The sequence below is a fragment of the Thalassophryne amazonica genome, chromosome 4, assembly GCF_902500255.1.
Source record: "Thalassophryne amazonica chromosome 4, fThaAma1.1, whole genome shotgun sequence".
NCBI lineage: Eukaryota > Metazoa > Chordata > Actinopteri > Batrachoidiformes > Batrachoididae > Thalassophryne > Thalassophryne amazonica.
In genome coordinates this window covers 43,492,678-43,509,695 of record NC_047106.1, presented here as the reverse complement: position 1 = coordinate 43,509,695, position 17,018 = coordinate 43,492,678, and the positions used below count along the sequence as shown (strand labels likewise).

The window sequence follows — 17,018 nt, the reverse complement described above, 5'->3', positions numbered from 1 at the left end:
GGTGGACCACGTGCAGAAGCACTCTGAGGAGCACTGGAACAAAACTTTTAGCCGACTTGGCGTCACTGTCCTCCTTCAGCAATAAAACTGAATGCGGTGCAGCAGGGTTTAATTGTGTGCACGTCATAAGAACGCTGTCACGCTGTATTAAGGATCACAACTAATCAAGACAGATCAACATGCTCAGTTGCGACCTCCACGACATGAGGCGAAATGAGGTTGGTGCGTGACATTCGTGGAAGATTTTTTGACAGCCAAAAACATGCTCCACAAAAATCACGCACAATTAAGAAACCTATTCAGATGCATTAAGTCACGTTAAGAGTGTCAGGAATGTGCCAAGAATGACACAAATATAACATTCGTAACACGTCTATGTGTAAACGCACAGAAAAGCTAGAACCCCAAACAGACCCAGTAATGCCCGAGCTTAGACATTACATTAAAAACACATTGCTTCATATCACACTTTAGATATGCAGAAAAGTTAAATTAACAAAACTTATCTGTATATGGCTCATCAATTAAACTTAGTCTAGAACTATATTAAAACACAGGCCTAGATTAATACTGATTTAAACATTTTAGTTGTTAAAATTATATTATAATAAGAAGTGGGCAGCACGGCGGTTTAGTGGTTAGCACTGTTGCCTCACAGCGAGAAGGTCGTGGGTTCAATTCCCGTGGCCTTTCTGTGTGGAGTTTGCATGTTCTCCCCGTGTTTGCGTGGGTTTCCTCCGGGTGCTCCGGTTTCCTCCCACATCCAAAGACATGCGGGTTAGGTGGATTGAACTCTTAAAATTGTCCATAGGTGTGTGTGTGTGTGGGTGTGTCTGTTTGTTTGTCTATTTGTGGCCCTGCGACAGACTGGCGTCCTGTCCTGGGTGTACCCCGCCTCACGCTCTATGACTGCTGGGATAGGCTCCAACCCCCGCGACCCTTAATTGGACTAAGCGGTAGAAGAAGATGAATGTGATGAATGAATGAATGAATAATAAGTAGTAGGATGAAAAATGTCTTCAAAAGTGGGGAGCGTTAGTGTTTGTTGTTTATGCATCACAGGTCTGCAGCTGTGTTTTTAGTTTAGACACAGCAAAGACACTCACAGAGACACTCAGAGCAGACTCTGAAAGAAAACAAAAGTTTAAAAATATGTTTGTAAAATTCTGCTCTTTGCTCGCTGTGTCGTGCCGTGAGACACTCAAACACACTGCCCCCTCCCTCTCCTGCAGTGCAGACAGGACAGAGTAACAGACACAGAAGACTTTATACTTGTGTTAAAATTCAGAAAGTTCTGCGGTATATTGCAAGTAACATTTTTAATATAAATATTTTATGCAGAAATATGCAAAATATAACAATTAAAAATGCAATTTTCCATGCTTCCAGGGAGATCTCACACTCCTATACATGTGTGTATGTATATGGTGGTGGCCAAGTGGTTAATGCACTTGGTTTCAGTGCAGAAGGTTCAAATCCCACCCCTGCCACATTTCTCCATGTAATGTGGAGTTGCGTCAGGAAGGGCATCCGGCGTAAAACCTGTGCCAATTCAACATGCAAATCCACCTTGGATTTGTGGCAACCCCGAGTGCAAACAAGGGAGCAGCCGAAGGGACTTACTTACTTTACTCTATATATATATATAGAGTGTGTGTGTGTTATGTGTATGAGGTATATGTGTTATGTGTATGAGGTAAAATGTCTTTCGCAAGAGAATTAGAAAAATAATTTCAAAAATTATAGTAGTATTCAAAACTATTATCTCAGATGTTCAAAGACAACACAAAATGCAGTCAAGTGACAATTTCATTTAATGAAGAAAAGTTATTCAGCATTTATATTGCTCATGAAAAGGTATTTGCCCCTGAACTGAACTGCTGATTATTACTGGATCATTGGGTCAGTGCTTTTCCAAGGAGACCATTGTGTGAAGTAAATCAGTCCCTCTAGATGGAATGCAGGTTCACCTCCAGTCAAGGCCACCCCCCATGTACAGATGGGTGCACTGGCACAATGCAAATCCAGTGAAAACTGGGACCCTGCAGATAGGCCTGGAATCAAACTCAAATGTAAAGGCTGGCAGTCCAATGTCTATGTCAGTTACCTGAAAATGGTTGTGGGGAGCATTAGCATGGCTAAAACCCTTCATCTATGGAAGCAACATAGTGAAATCTGAAGTTTCAGGCTGTACGAGCCACTCAAATTCAACCAAATGCTGCCAAATGGCTAGGACAGAGCTTTTACAGTGTAGATGGATGATATCCCAAATCATACTGGAAAACAACGCAAGAGCTTCTCAAGGCAAAGAAATTGTCTGGTCTGTCAGCTCTGTCAGCTGACCTCAATCCAACAGAGCATGAAGACAAAACTGAGGACAGACACAATCAAGTGCCAACTTAAGAAGACTGTATTAAAAGCCTGGAGGAAGAGACTCAGCATTTGGTGACCTCCATGGGATTCAGAGTCAGACATCAGGCAGTAACTGACTGCAAAGGATTTTCATCCAAATAATCACAATAATTCTTATCAAATCAAATCAATTTTATTTATATAGCGCCAAATCAGAACAAACAGTTGCCCCAAGGCGCTTTATATTGTAAGGCAAAGCCATACTTATCCAGCTAGCCAGCTTATCTGTATAATTATATTAGAATGTCTAATTACAGTTGTCTCTGAAAATTGAGGGACTGTATACAAAAAATGGGTGGCTGTAATTCCTAAATGGTTGATGTTACATAATTTTAAACCCTTTGAATAGGGTGCTGCAGGCTCGCATTTTCACTTTGCTTGCATGTAATTTGCCCAAAAACTTATAGGAAATGCCGTGTTTCTGTCCCCAGAAGTAGAGAAATTACATCATATGCGTCATATTTTACCCCTTTAGCATCTACCCTCAAACGACACTGTGGTGCCCTATTAAAGCTGAAAATCTACACTTCAGTCATAACTTGATTATGCCATTTAAACATTATTGTGTTGGTGTACACAGCCGAAATTACAAAAAAACTGTATCACTCCCTAAATACTTATGTGCATGGCTGCAATTGAGCAATATTTAGCTCCAGTCATCAATAGCCCCTCAGTAGGATTTGGTTTTTGCTCAAGGTTTCTTTCTATGCAAATGCCACCACATGCTTACTCCTGGGGCCATATTGGGTCTCTGTTCATTCTATACTGTAGTACTGTCTATTCATCCTTTATATGTAACACGCCTTGAGAGCATGCCTGTTACAATTTGACATGAGTATACGCATAAATAAAGGTACTGGGTAAGTTTTTACCTTCAATAAATTTTCTTTTAATTGTGTCTACTGTAGTTACCTTGTCTTCCAGTACAAATTGCATTAACACCTGACAACACAGGGAGATCCAGGATTTTGTAAAGGATGGGCATGGATTTGTGAAGGAGTCTCATTGGGGAGCATGCTCCCACAGAAAGTTCAGAATTTTTAAGTGCCATTTGCTGCACATTTCACCACAAAATACAACCACAGAGAAAAATACTTTATATACTGTTTACAGACAGACAGATAGACAGATAGATAGATAGATACACACAATTTGAACTTGTATTGTGCAATCTTGAATGTGATGCTATGACATTATGATGACAAGTAACAATGGACATTTGAAATGTCTGTAGCTAAAAAAAAAAAAAAAAGAGAACACCCTTGCTATACTTTGGTGAATCATAGTCTGGTACAAATTTATCTATATGTGTCACTTGTTGCTGAATAGAGGGTTCATTTGGTCCATGAAAGGGGAGAATGCACCCCTATACACCCCAGATCTGCCCCAGATTAAGCGTGGAAAAACTTTCAAAAAAGAAAACAAGGGGGCAAAACATTCTTAAACTGTAAATGCAGAACATTTCTGGTTTCTGAATAATCAGAATTTCTGTATCACAATGGGCTTCCTTAGCTGAGTGCAGATGACCTCATCAATGTAGAGGTTGAGCGTCTCGGCCTCAGTGCTTTCCTGCAGGTTCAGCTGGCAGCGAACCAGATTCCTCTGCTCTTCTTCTGATTGATCCACTGCCTCAGTCATTCTGAAGGTATAAAGAGATGATGAGTGTACTTTTGTGTTCGAAACAACTGCAACAAAACCACAAAACACAATGTTCAGCAGACAAACAATACCTTACATAAGATCAAGTGTACAAAAACTTTGTACTTTCTGGAAACCAAACTGTTTTGTATACCTAGTAAAGCAAGTAAATTGGATAAAAAACAATTACTTATCGTAAAGGGAAAACCCACAAACGTGTTTTGATTCCGATCCGGGGAGACTCACAAAGAACTTTAATTAACTAAATTTTCTGGCTATTGAAGATGGGTATCACTTTAACCACAATGTCCAAAAGAACTTTCACCATTCAACTGATTTTCTGAACAATGTCCTTACTGGTTTGTGCCCAAAGTTGAATTCTGAATGATGATTATTATTGTTATTCTACATGGTCTCAGTCCACCCAGCTATAAATGGGTTTTAGCCTTTGCTGAGTAAGTAACCTGAGTGAGACTGGCATCCAGGGGATGTGGTAGAGTCTCACCTGCTTCATTCTACAGAATCCAGAGTCTCAAGGCTGACCGGACTTTCTTGAATATAAGTTGCAGAATCAAAACATGCCTCACCAATATGAAAAAAAAAACATATCAAAGTCACACTTAAATATAAGTCGCAAGACCTCCAAACACATACACAACATGAATTGTACTATGAAAAATACAGCATACAAGATTTACTTTTTCTGTAGTATAGCTTCAGTCTGAGATGGTGTAATGTTAATTATCATAACATCTAGACTCTACTGTAGTACTCTGCAGACTCTGCTCTGCACCGTTTGGGGGTTTTTGAGCCATCGTTGTTGCAGCCACTGGATTCTATATGGATATGGTTGCTTAGCTGCAATATATGTGTCTTTGCATGTTTGATATGTATTTGTTATTGGTAGTAAGGCTAAAGCAGATGTCACTCCAGTGAGTCTGGGCTGCTTGAGGTTTCTTTCTTAAATCAAAAACACAAGGTAGTTTTTCCATTATCATTGTTGCCAATGGGCTTGCTCAGGGGATGGTTAAGGTTCGACCTTACTCTTGTGAAGTGCTTTGGGGCTTCCTGGGTTGTGATTTGTCACTGTATAAATACACTGAACAACGTCCCCAAAATTTGAGGATTATTTAATGTTGGTGTGGATGTAAGCTTTGCAAGTTTTTTTAGTTCATATTATTATGAACATGAAGGCACTCCCACCCTTTCTGTGTGGAGTTTGCATGTTCTCCCTGTGTTTGTGTGAGTTCCCTCTGGGTGCTCCGGCTTCCTCCCACATCCAAAGACGTACATGTTTGATGAATTGGAAACTTTAAATTGACCATAGGTGTGTGTGAGGGTGTGAATGTGTTTGTGTATATGTGGCCCTGCGATATACTGGTGTCCTGTTCAAGGTGTACCCTTCCTCACGCCCTAGGACTGCTAAAATAGGCTCCAGAAGCCCTGTGACTCTTATTTGGAGTAAGCAGTACAGAAAATGGATGGTGACTTGACCACTCATTTTAGTTTTGATTAAATTCTTAATAGAACCTTTCCTGCACGTAAGAAATAAGTTGTCTTCATGTGTGTTGGTCTGACCTGGAGATTTGAGCAGTGAGCTGCTGGACATCTGCAAGGAGCTGGGATTGTGCTGGATCATGGCATTGCTCCTTGGCAGGCCTCTGGCCACGCAAAGCCAGCTGGGCTTTGGCTACATTCAGAAAATTTTCATTCTCTGCAATTGCCACTTGGAGGTCTTCCTGATTCCTCTGCTGGCTCACACACTCATCCAGAATCTAGAGTGGAGGGAAATGTCATAGTCACAGCAAACATGTCACAACCAGGATTTATAAACTTTTCCACAGTGTGAGGTTGTGTCATAGGGACCAGTACATTTTTTTTATAAATCAGTTTAGTTTCTGTTAACATCATACTGCATCTTTGTTAAATACCATAGTTACCTTGTTCAGCTGATCCTCCAGCTTGCTTTTGGTCATCTTGATGGTTGCGATATTCAGTTCAAAAGCTGTGTTTGTGGCCTGGACCTGCTTCTGCATGTCATTAGCCGTCTGCTCCAGGACAGACTCCACCAGAGCTCGTAATGACAGACAGTTTGCTCTCTGCTGAGCTGCCTCAGTGATGTTGATGCCTGAGAAATGTTCCCACTGGTCTGGAGTAACTGCCCTGCTGAAGGTAGACAGATCAGGCAAACACAGAAGGTTTGTGAATTGTTTGTAATTTGTGCCATAGCATGGCCCAAGCAGAGGGTCACCCCTTTGAGTCTGGTCTGCTTGAGGTTTCTTCCTCAGATGGAGTTTATCGTTACCACTGGCACCTGTGTGCTTGCTCTGGGGGTTGGTAACGTGAGACCTTACTTGTGTGAAGCACCTTATGGGAACTTTGTTGTGATTTGGTGCTATATAAATGAAATAAATTGAAATTTGTGTCCAGCTGGAGTTTCAGTACTGTACAACTTTTGTACAAAACTCACAAATAGGATGAATTCAAATGGTACATTCCATTCCTCCTGAGGTGGTATATGAATAGCTGCTCATATGATCTTAATTTTGGTGGAAAATTCCGCCTGACAGAAGTTTTTATACAACGGCTGAGTGGATCCTTGTCATTTGACTGGTGCTTTGTACAACCCCTGGCAAAAATTATGGAATCACCGGCCTTACAGGATGTTCATTCAGTTGTTTAATTTTATAGAAAAAAGCAGATCACAGACATGACACAAAACTAAAATCATTTCAAATGGCAACTTTCTGGCTTTAAGAAACACTATAAGAAATCAGGAAAAATAATTGTGGCAGTCAGTAACGGTTACTTTTTTAGACCAAGCAGAGGGAAAAAAATATGGAATCACTCAATTCTGAGGAATAAATTATGGAATCACCCTGTAAATTTTCATCCCCAAAACTAACACCTGCATCAAATCAGATCTGCTCGTTAGTCTGCATTTAAAAAGGAGTGATCACACCTTGGAGAGCTGTTGCACCAAGTGGACTGACATGAATCATGGCTCCAACACGAGAGATGTCAATTGAAACAAAGGAGAGGATTATCAAACTCTTAAAAGAGGGTAAATCATCACGCAATGTTGCAAAAGATGTTGGTTGTTCACAGTCAGCGGTGTCTAAACTCTGGACCAAATACAAACAACATGGGAAGGTTGTTAAAGGCAAACATACTGGTAGACCAAGGAAGACATCAAAGCGTCAAGACAGAAAACTTAAAGCAATATGTCTCAAAAATCGAAAATGCACAACAGAACAAATGATGAACGAATGAGAGGAAACTGGAGTCAACGTCTGTGACCGAACTGTAAGAAACCGCCTAAAGGAAATGGGATTTACATACAGAAAAGCTAAATGAAAACCATCATTAACACCTAAACAGAAAAAAACAATGTTACAATGGGCTAAAGAAAAGCAATCGTGGACTGTGGATGACTGGATGAAAGTCATATTCAGTGATGAATCTCGAATCTGCACTGGGCAAGGTGATGATGCTGGAACTTTTGTTGGTGCCGTTCCAATGAGATTTATCAATCAATCAATCAATTTTTTTATATAGCGCCAAATCACAACAAACAGTTGCCCCAAGGCGCTTTATATTGTAAGGCAAGGCCATACAATAATTATGTAAAACCCCAACGGTCAAAACGACCCCCTGTGAGCAAGCACTTGGCTACAGTGGGAAGGAAAAACTCCCTTTTAACAGGAAGAAACCTCCAGCAGAACCAGGCTCAGGGAGGGGCAGTCTTCTGCTGGGACTGGTTGGGGCTGAGGGAGAGAACCAGGAAAAAGACATGCTGTGGAGGGGAGCAGAGATCGATCACTAATGATTAAATGCAGAGTGGTGCATACAGAGCAAAAAGAGAAAGAAACAGTGCATCATGGGAACCCCCCAGCAGTCTACGTCTATAGCAGCATAACTAAGGGATGGTTCAGGGTCACCTGATCCAGCCCTAACTATAAGCTTTAGCAAAAAGGAAAGTTTTAAGCCTAATCTTAAAAGTAGAAGATGACTGGCTATAAAGATGACTGCCTGAAGAGAACATGTAAATTTCCACAGCCATTGATGATATGGGGCTGTATGTCAAGTAAAGGCACTGGGGAGATGGCTGTCATTACATCATCAATAAATGCACAAGTTTACGTTGATATTTTGGACACTTTTCTTATCGGATCAATTGAAAGGATGTTTGGGGTTGATGAAATCATTTTTCAAGATGATAATGCATCTTGCCATAGAGCAAAAACTGTGAAAACATTCCTTGTAAAAAGACACATAAGGTCAATGTCATGGCCTGCAAATAGTCCGGATCTTAATCCAATTGAAAATTTTTGGTGGAAGTTGAAGAAAATGGTCCATGACAAGGCTCCAACCTGCAAAGCTGATCTGGTAACAGCAATCAGAGAAAGTTGGAGCCAGATTGATGAAGAGTACTGTTTGTCACTAAGTCCATGCCTCAGAGACTGCAAGCTGTTATAAAAGCCAGAGGTGGTGCAACAAAATACTAGTGGTGTTGGAGCGTTCTTTTGTTTTTCATGATTCCATAATTATTTCCTCAGAATTGAGTGATTCCATATTTTTTCCCTCTGCTTGGTCTAAAAAAGTAACCGTTACTGACTGCCACAATTTTTTTCCTGATTTCTTATAGTGTTTCTTAAAGCCAGAAAGTTGCCATTTGAAATTACTTTAGTTTTGTGTCATGTCTGTGATCTGCTTTTTTTCTACAAAATTAAACAACTGAATGAACATCCTCCGAGGCCGGTGAATCCATAATTTTTGCCAGGGGTTGTATGTCACATGACATAGATTATTCATCCCATTTGTGTTGCATTGCATTTAGAGTGCAGTTTGGTTCCATTTAGAGTGCAAATTTGATTCCATATGTTTAGTACCATTGCACTCTGCATACGTGCGAACACACACGTGCGCGTGCACACACAAAATAAATCCACTGCGCTGTCTGGAGACTGTTGGCAGGAAATTGTAATGAAAAGCTGGACTAATGTCTGATGTGATATTTTTTCACTGCACTGAGGATGTACACAGTCTTTTTTTTTTTTGGTAGTACATGTGCGCACAAGCGCCAACCCGGTTGCATCTGTTCACATGCGCGTGCAAGGCACAAAGACTCTACCGAGACAACAATTTAATTGAGCTAACTGACGCTGCTAATTCTTGTAACACACACATACACACAGACACACACAAAATCCACTCCGCTGTATGCTCTCTGGATGCATGAAGAACTGTTCAGATGAAAAGCTGACATGATTTTTGGCTGGACTGAGGAACTACACAAATTTTTTTTTTTTTTTTTTTTTTTTAATGGAAGTCTGAAGTCAGTGCACAGCATCATAATTTGGACTTTAGCAGCAGTGGAACACCAAAATATAAGTCCCTTTTCTGTTTATAAATTAATAATATCTGAAATGACAAGGATCTATTTTAGCCAAAAATTCTCCCACAAAATTCTCCCACTACTCACATCAGTATGAAGTTCTGTGCTGTTCAAGTGATGGAGTTAATGCAAATTTAACAGACACATACGTAAGTCTTAGAAAAGAGCATCAGATAGACATGGGAACATAAGAGCATTTTCTTATCAAGTGCAGGTGACTGCCTTAAAGAGATTAGGTATTTTTAAAGGGAAAACTGGCCACACATTGTGGATGTTTATATTAATATAATAATACATTGTGAGCAATTTTTCATGCAATAACACTGCACAGGTGAAACAATGAAATTGTGCTCAATGGGACTAGAACAGTATATAACACTATGCCTTTCAGTATAATTCTGAAATGTAACAATATGGATAATAAATCCACTTTTTCCTATAACTTTTACTTAATTAAGCCATGTAGATTTCACATATTCCCAGAATTACAGACCAAAACAAACAGCAAGCTTGCGGACATACAGTGCATCCACAAAGTATTCACAGTACTTAATTTTTTTCACATTTTGTTATGTTTTGTTATGCTCAATCGGATTCAGGTCTGGGTTCTGGCTGGGCCACTCAAGGACATTCACAGAGTTGTCCTGAAGCCACTCCTTTGATATCTTGGCTGAGTGCTTAGGGTCATTGTCCTGCTGAAAGATGAACCATCACGCCAGTCTGAGGCCAAGAGCGCTCTGGAGCAGGTTTTCATGCAGGATGTCTCTGTACATCGCTGCATTCATCTTTCCCTCAATCCTGACTTGTCTGCCAGTTGCTGCCATTGAAAAGCATCCCCACAGCATGATGCTGCCACCACCAGGCTTCACTGTATGAATGGTATTGGCTAGGTGATGAATGCTGCCTGGTTTCCTCCAAAATTGACACCTGGCATTCACACCAAAGAGGTCAATCTTTGTCTCATCAGACCAGAAAATTTTGTTTCTCATGGTCTGAGAGTACTTCAGGAGCCTTTTGGCAAACTCGACACGGGCTGCCATGTGTCTTTTACTACGAGTGGCTTCCGTCTGGCCACTCTACCATACAGGCCTGATTGGTGGGTTGCTACAAAGATGGTTGTCCTTCTGGAAGGTTCTCCTCTCTCACCAGAAGAATGCTGGAGCTCTGACAGAGTGACCATCGGGTTCTTGTTCATCTCCATGGCTAAGGCCCTTCTCCCCCAATTGCTCAGTTTTGACGGGCAGCCAGCTCTAGGTAGAGTCCTGGTGGATCTGAATTCCATCCATTTACAGATGATGGAGGCCACTGTGCTCATTGGGACCTTCAATGCAGCAGAAATGTTTCTGTACCCTTCCCAGATTTGTGCCTCAAGACAATCCTGTCTCAGAGGTCTACATACAATTCCTTTGACTTCATGCTTGGTTTGTGCTCTGACATGCACTGTCAACTGTGGGTCCTTATACAGTGGGGCCAAAAGGTATTTAGTCAGCCCCTGATTGTGCAAGTTCTCCTACTTAGGAAGATGAGAGAGGTCTGTAATTTTCAACATAGGTACACTTCAATTATGAGAGACAAAATGAGAAAAAAAAAAAATCCAGAAAATCACATTGTAGGATTTTTAAAGAATTTATTTGTAAATTATGGTGGGAAATAAGTATCTGGTCACCCACAAACAAGCAAGATTTCTGGCTCTCACAGACCTGTAACAACTTCTTTAAGAAGCTCCACCTGTTACCTGTATTAATGGCATCTGTTGGAACTCATTATCTGTATAAAAGACACCTATCCACAGCCTCAAACAGTCAAGACTCCAAACTCAACCATGGGCAAGACCAAAGAGCTGCCGAAGGACACCAGGAAGAAAATTGTAGATGTGCGCCAGGCTGGGAAGAGTGAATCTACAATAGTCAAGCAGGTTGGTGTGAATAAATCAACAGTGGGAGCAATTGTAAGAAATTGTAAGACATACAAGACCAATCAATCAATCAATCAATCAACATTTATTTATAAAGCGCTTTACAGCACCGACTGGTGTCCAAAGTGCTTAACATTAAAAACACAAATTCACAAAAATAAAACACATATTGTACAAATTTTTAAAACAGCACATAAAAAACAGAACATCACCTCCCTACTAAGTGTTAAAAGCCAGTCAAAATAAATAAGTCTTTAACTTAGATTTAAAAAGTGCTAGGTCAGAAATAGTACGTAACTCTCGTTCCACAGTCTGGGGCCAGCTACCGCGAAAGCATGGTCACCCCAGCGTTTATATCGTGACCTTGGAACATCTAAGTAAAGCTGGCCAGACGCCCTTAATGTCCTATTGTAGGTGTGCAAAGTAAAATTTCAGACAAGTAGGGAGGTGCAAGGCCATAAATAGCTTTAAAAACAAACATTAAAATTTTAAAATCAATTCTAAAACAAACTGGAAGCCAGTGGAGTGAGTACAGGACGGGCGTAATATGTTCATGTCTAAAAGTGTTTGTTAAAAGACGAGCAGCAGCATTCTGCACCAATTGGAGACGTGCAAGAGACGATTGATTAATGCCTGAATAAAGTGCATTACAATAATCAAGTCTGGAGCTGATGGAAGCATGAATGGCTGTCTCAAGATCACGTCTACTGAGAAAGTGCTTTATTTTAGCCAAAAGGCAAAGTTGGAAAATATCACTCCCAAATTCTTGACAGCTGGTTTTACATCGTTAGCCAAAGCACCAAAATTTGGTGTTACCACATTTGGTATGCCAGAGCGCTCAAACACTATGATCTCCGTTTTACCATCATTCAGGTAAAGGACGTTTTGGGACAGCCACTGCTTTACATACAATTAAATAATGATGACAAAGCATCACTCCCGTTAGTCCTCACAAGCAGACAGATTTGCAGATCATCTGCATAACAATGAAAGGACAGGTTGTGCTGGGTTATAACCAGTGATGCCGGTAACGCGTTACTTAGTAACGCGTTACTCTAATCTGACCACTTCTTTTAGTAACGAGTAATCTAACGCGTTAATCTTTCCAAGTCAGTAATCAGATTAAAGTTACTTCTCCATGTCACTGTGCGTTACTATTATTTTTCATTGTGGGTCGATAGCAGCATTAAACTTGGTCTGTGGGCAGGAGGTCGGGGTTCGACTGAACGTCCCACTTTAAGCGAGCTGTGAGCTTTTCATCCACGGTTTTTTGCAGCTGCTCGACTCGTTCTCACCTCTTAAAGCGCGGTGATCAGCACACCTGCACTGAGCTTTACGAAGACATTTTTATACTTTTTTCCTCCTTTATTTATAATTCTGAGCTGAGCCGCTCCGTATCGTCTCGTTAAAAACAGCTGATCCTCCGCGACGCGTCAACAACTAGCACTATTTTCCACTCAAATGCACCTAAACTCTCTTTCTGAGGACCACATGATGTGAAAACGCAATAAAACTTTCTTACCTGTAAATCTGGTCCTGTTTTCTGCATAAATAAATGTTATCCATTCTTTGTGCTCAAACGCCAAAGCAGGGGCGAATCCAGATGGGATGGGGGCGTGGGGCAGGGATGGGGGCGTGGGGCAGGGATGTGCCCCCCCCCCCCCCACAACAGCCCTAGATTAAAGGTCCAGTTTTGAAGCCGTTTTTTACTACAACTACTAATATTGCTTAAAATAATAATAATTTCGACAAGTAAAATGTTTAGAGAGAATTTAAATGTTAGAAAAATGTTAGAATTTAATAGTTACATTTATAAACAATGTAGGTTTGAAATTGCAAGTTTTACTGTTACAGTGCTGTCAACAGTTAAATATGAGGTCAAGAAAGAGGTCTTTATTTTACTTTTTATAAAACAAGTATTTATTTTCATTGAAGTCAAGAAAGGGTGACTATAAAGTGAGTTTTGGCAAAACAGGTATCATTGTCATGTTGACGTGGGTTGTTGTCGGCAGCTGGGGAAAGTAACTAAAAAAGTAACTAGTAATCTAACTTAGTTACTTTTACAATTGAGTAATCAGTAAAGTAACTAAGTTACTTTTTCAAGGAGTAATCAGTAATCAGTAATTGGATTACTTTTTCAAAGTAACTGTGGCAACACTGGTTATAACTGACCCCAATGGCAGAATGTACAAAGAAAATAGAATCGGCCCAAGGACAGAACCCTGCGGCACACCACAAGACAGATGAGCAGTTGATGAGGAGAGGTCCCCAATCATGACAGAAAAGCTCCTTTCAGCCAAATATGATCTAAACCACTTAAGTGCAGTACTATGAATGCCAATAAAATGTTCTAACCGGGAAACAAGTACTGTGTGATCCACAGTATCAAAGGCTGCTGTGAGGTCCAGCAGAACCAGCACAGCAGGATTCCCTGCATCCACTGACAAAGTGATGTCATTATGAACTTTTAAAAGTGCTGACTCAGTGCTGTGTCACGATCTAAACCCAGATTGGAATTTTTCAAGGATGAGATTGTCTTCTAAAAATGATTGTAACTGTAAAAAGACAACCTTTTCTAAAACCTTAGACAGAAATGGCAGATGAGACACAAGTCTAAAATTGGATAAAACTGACGAGTCCAGGTGAGGTTTTTAAGAAGAGGTCGAACCACACCATGTTTAAAAGCAGCTGGAACAGACCCTGATCTAAGACAAGCATTGATAACAGTTAGGAGACCCGCCCCAACAGTATTAAAAACCTCCTTCAGCACCTTAGCTGGAACAACATCTGAAGGACAACTTGTGGATTTTATGTTTGACAACATCAGCAAGAGATGCAAAAGAAATGGGCTCAAACTGCTCGAGCACAGCAGAATGTGCACGAGTAGCGGACAACTCAACATTACAGTTCTGATCAGCGTTCTGTCTGGCTGATGAAACCTTGTCAATAAAAAACTGAAAAAACTCCTCACAGGTTGTGGTTGTAGCGTCCATCAAAACAGAGGTGTGTGGATTTACAACTGTTTATAGTCCGAAATAACACACTGGGACGATGACAACTGCTAGAAATAATATGAGACAGATATTGTGCTTTTGCCTCCTTCACAGCCTTCTGATAGTCAGTTAGACTGTCCCTCAGAAAACCCAGAGACACCTACAGTTTGTCCTTTTTCCATTTTCTCTCTGCCCGTCTGCAGCGTTGCCTGAGGTCACGGGTTGTAGCATTTAACCAGGGGTCGGATTTTGATTTCCTGGATTTGCAGCGCATCGGTGCAACAGAGTCCAAAATTGCGCATGTGTAGTGAAAAGAAGAAAGGATGTTGTCTGGGAGTAATGGAGAAACCAGTCCATTCATGGCATAAAACTGAGAGTCCATGAAGGCAGCAGCAAAGTCCCCTGCTGTTGAGGAGGTGACCAAACGGCGGCGAGAGACAGGAACAAATGGCTTACCAGCAGATGGAGGAGCAGTAAATTAAAAAATAACAGGAAAGTGATCTGAAATAGCAACACCAGATATGTCCTTAAGGGAAACTGAGAGCCCATAAGAAATGACCAGGTCCAAAGTGTGTCCAAGATTATGTGTTGGTCCATCCACAACTTGTGTTAGACCAAAAGAGTTCAGGAGGCTTTTAAAATCATCAGCCAGCTGATTAGAAGGACAACAGATATGAATATTAAAATCACCACACCAAAAATGTGTCATATTTTGGGATAAAATCTGCCAGAAACTCAGAAAACTCCTGAATAAAATCCTTATTAAATTTTGGTGGACAGTAAACAACAGCACAGAGCAGAGGACTGTCAAACTCCATCACAAACAACTGAAGTTCAAAAGTGGAGTAGACATTAGAGGATAAAAATCGGCATTTAAAGCTGTCTTTAAAAACTGTGGCCACACCACCGCCACGACCTGATGCTCACGGGGAGCTGAAAAACGGTCTCCGTTAACAGGAGAAAATCCAGAGCATGACTGGAGAAAAAGTCATTCAAAATGAAAGTCTTACTTGTGAGTGACCTTGTGTTGATGAGCGCCACACGGACTGAGCGCACGTCAGTCTGCTGGGAGACACGACTGAGTGGACGCTAAGAGAGGCGGCGGGGGCAGCCGCATCCCTGGCCGTCTGCCCGAGCTAGAAACATAATTCATAATTCATAATTCATTTTATTATGTGAAATAGTATATACATAGTATAATAAAAGCACACATCAGTACATTAAAATACAATATGAAGCACTCATAAAAACATTCATTTAAAATCCCGTCAATATTATAAGGTTAAAAAGAAGCACACATCGAGCCTCAAGTAATCATGATATTAAAATACAATCTTTTGTACCATATAAACTTAAACTGAGGTGGTATAATATCTGTCATAATTAATTTTAAAAGAATTTACATCAGGTGAGAGTACAATGTGTTCAGGGAGGCTGTTCCACAAACATACAACTCTATTACTAAAACTAAACTTCCTAATATTAAGATGTGATCTTTTCACTTCCACAGTGAGTTCATGGCCTCTAAGGCCAAGATACCTTTGTCTAGTAAATAAAGCATTGGGGTCTATTGCCTCAAAACCATGTAGAATTTTATACATTTCAATTAGGTCACCCCGAACTCTTCTATCCTCCAGAGTTGTTAAACCTAATTCACTTAATCATTCCTCATAACTCAAATTTTGCAACCCAGGTACTAATTTGGTTGCACGTCTTTGAACCTTTTCCAGTAACAATTTATCTTTCTCAAAATACGGTGACCATACTTGTACACAGTACTCAAGATGAGGTCGTACATAACTTTTATACAAAACTAAAAATGACTCTGTCAATAAATGTAAATGCTCTCTTAATCATACCTAGAACACTATTAGCCTTAGCGGCAGCTTTGCCTATATATTTTGAGAAAGACAACCTGTTAGTAATTAAAACTCTTAGATCTTTTCCTCACTTACAGAATTTAACATACTACCATTCATAAAGTACTCATGACATGGATTTTGATGACCTACATGTAATACTTTACACTTATCTTCATTAAAACCTAATAACCATTGTTTTGACCATAACATTAAATTGATGATATCTTTTTGCAAATTTTCTGAGTCAACTAGGGACAAGACTGGATGATACACCTTGGTGTCATCTGCAAAGAGTTTACATTTAGTTGATATTGCACCAGGCAAGTCCTTAATAAATAGTAAAAATAGGACCGGCCCTAGGACCGATCCCTGAGGCACCCCACTAGTTACACTCAACCATTTTGACTTTGCATTGTTAACACATACCCGTTGTTTCCTGTCTCTAAGGAAATCTTCAACCCAATAAAGTTTACCAACAATACCATAGGTCTGAAGTTTATAAATTAATCTGGCATGAGGGACGGAATCAAAGGCTTTTTTGAAATCAAAATATAACACATCAAATGGTAAGCCCTCATCATAAAAAGTGGTCCACTCTTCTAGTGTGGTAAGCAAATTAGTGAGACAGGATCTACCTTTTCTAAAACCATGCTGCTCATCACATAGCTTATTAACAATGTGAGTAACAATGCTATCTCTAACACGTTTTTCACAAATCTTACATATCTGAGAAGTGAGACTTACTCAATCAATCAATCAACTTTTTTCTTGTATAGCGCCAAATCACAACAAACAGTTGC

The 17,018-nt window shown here is 40.3% G+C and overlaps 1 protein-coding gene across 1 annotated transcript in view; it reads right to left on the bottom strand.

The window, feature by feature from the left end:
- Nucleotides 1-3,802: 3,802 nt before the first annotated feature.
- Nucleotides 3,803-17,018, bottom strand: part of tekt1 (tektin 1) — a 34,965-nt gene continuing 21,749 nt past the window's right edge. The window contains exons 5-7 of the mRNA XM_034167793.1: nt 5,991-6,216; nt 5,629-5,825; nt 3,803-4,051 (exon numbers count right to left, since the gene is read on the bottom strand). Of these exons, the coding sequence (XP_034023684.1) occupies nt 3,892-4,051; nt 5,629-5,825; nt 5,991-6,216 (583 nt within the window). The 3' untranslated portion in view covers nt 3,803-3,891. The remainder of the gene's footprint in view (nt 4,052-5,628; nt 5,826-5,990; nt 6,217-17,018) is intronic.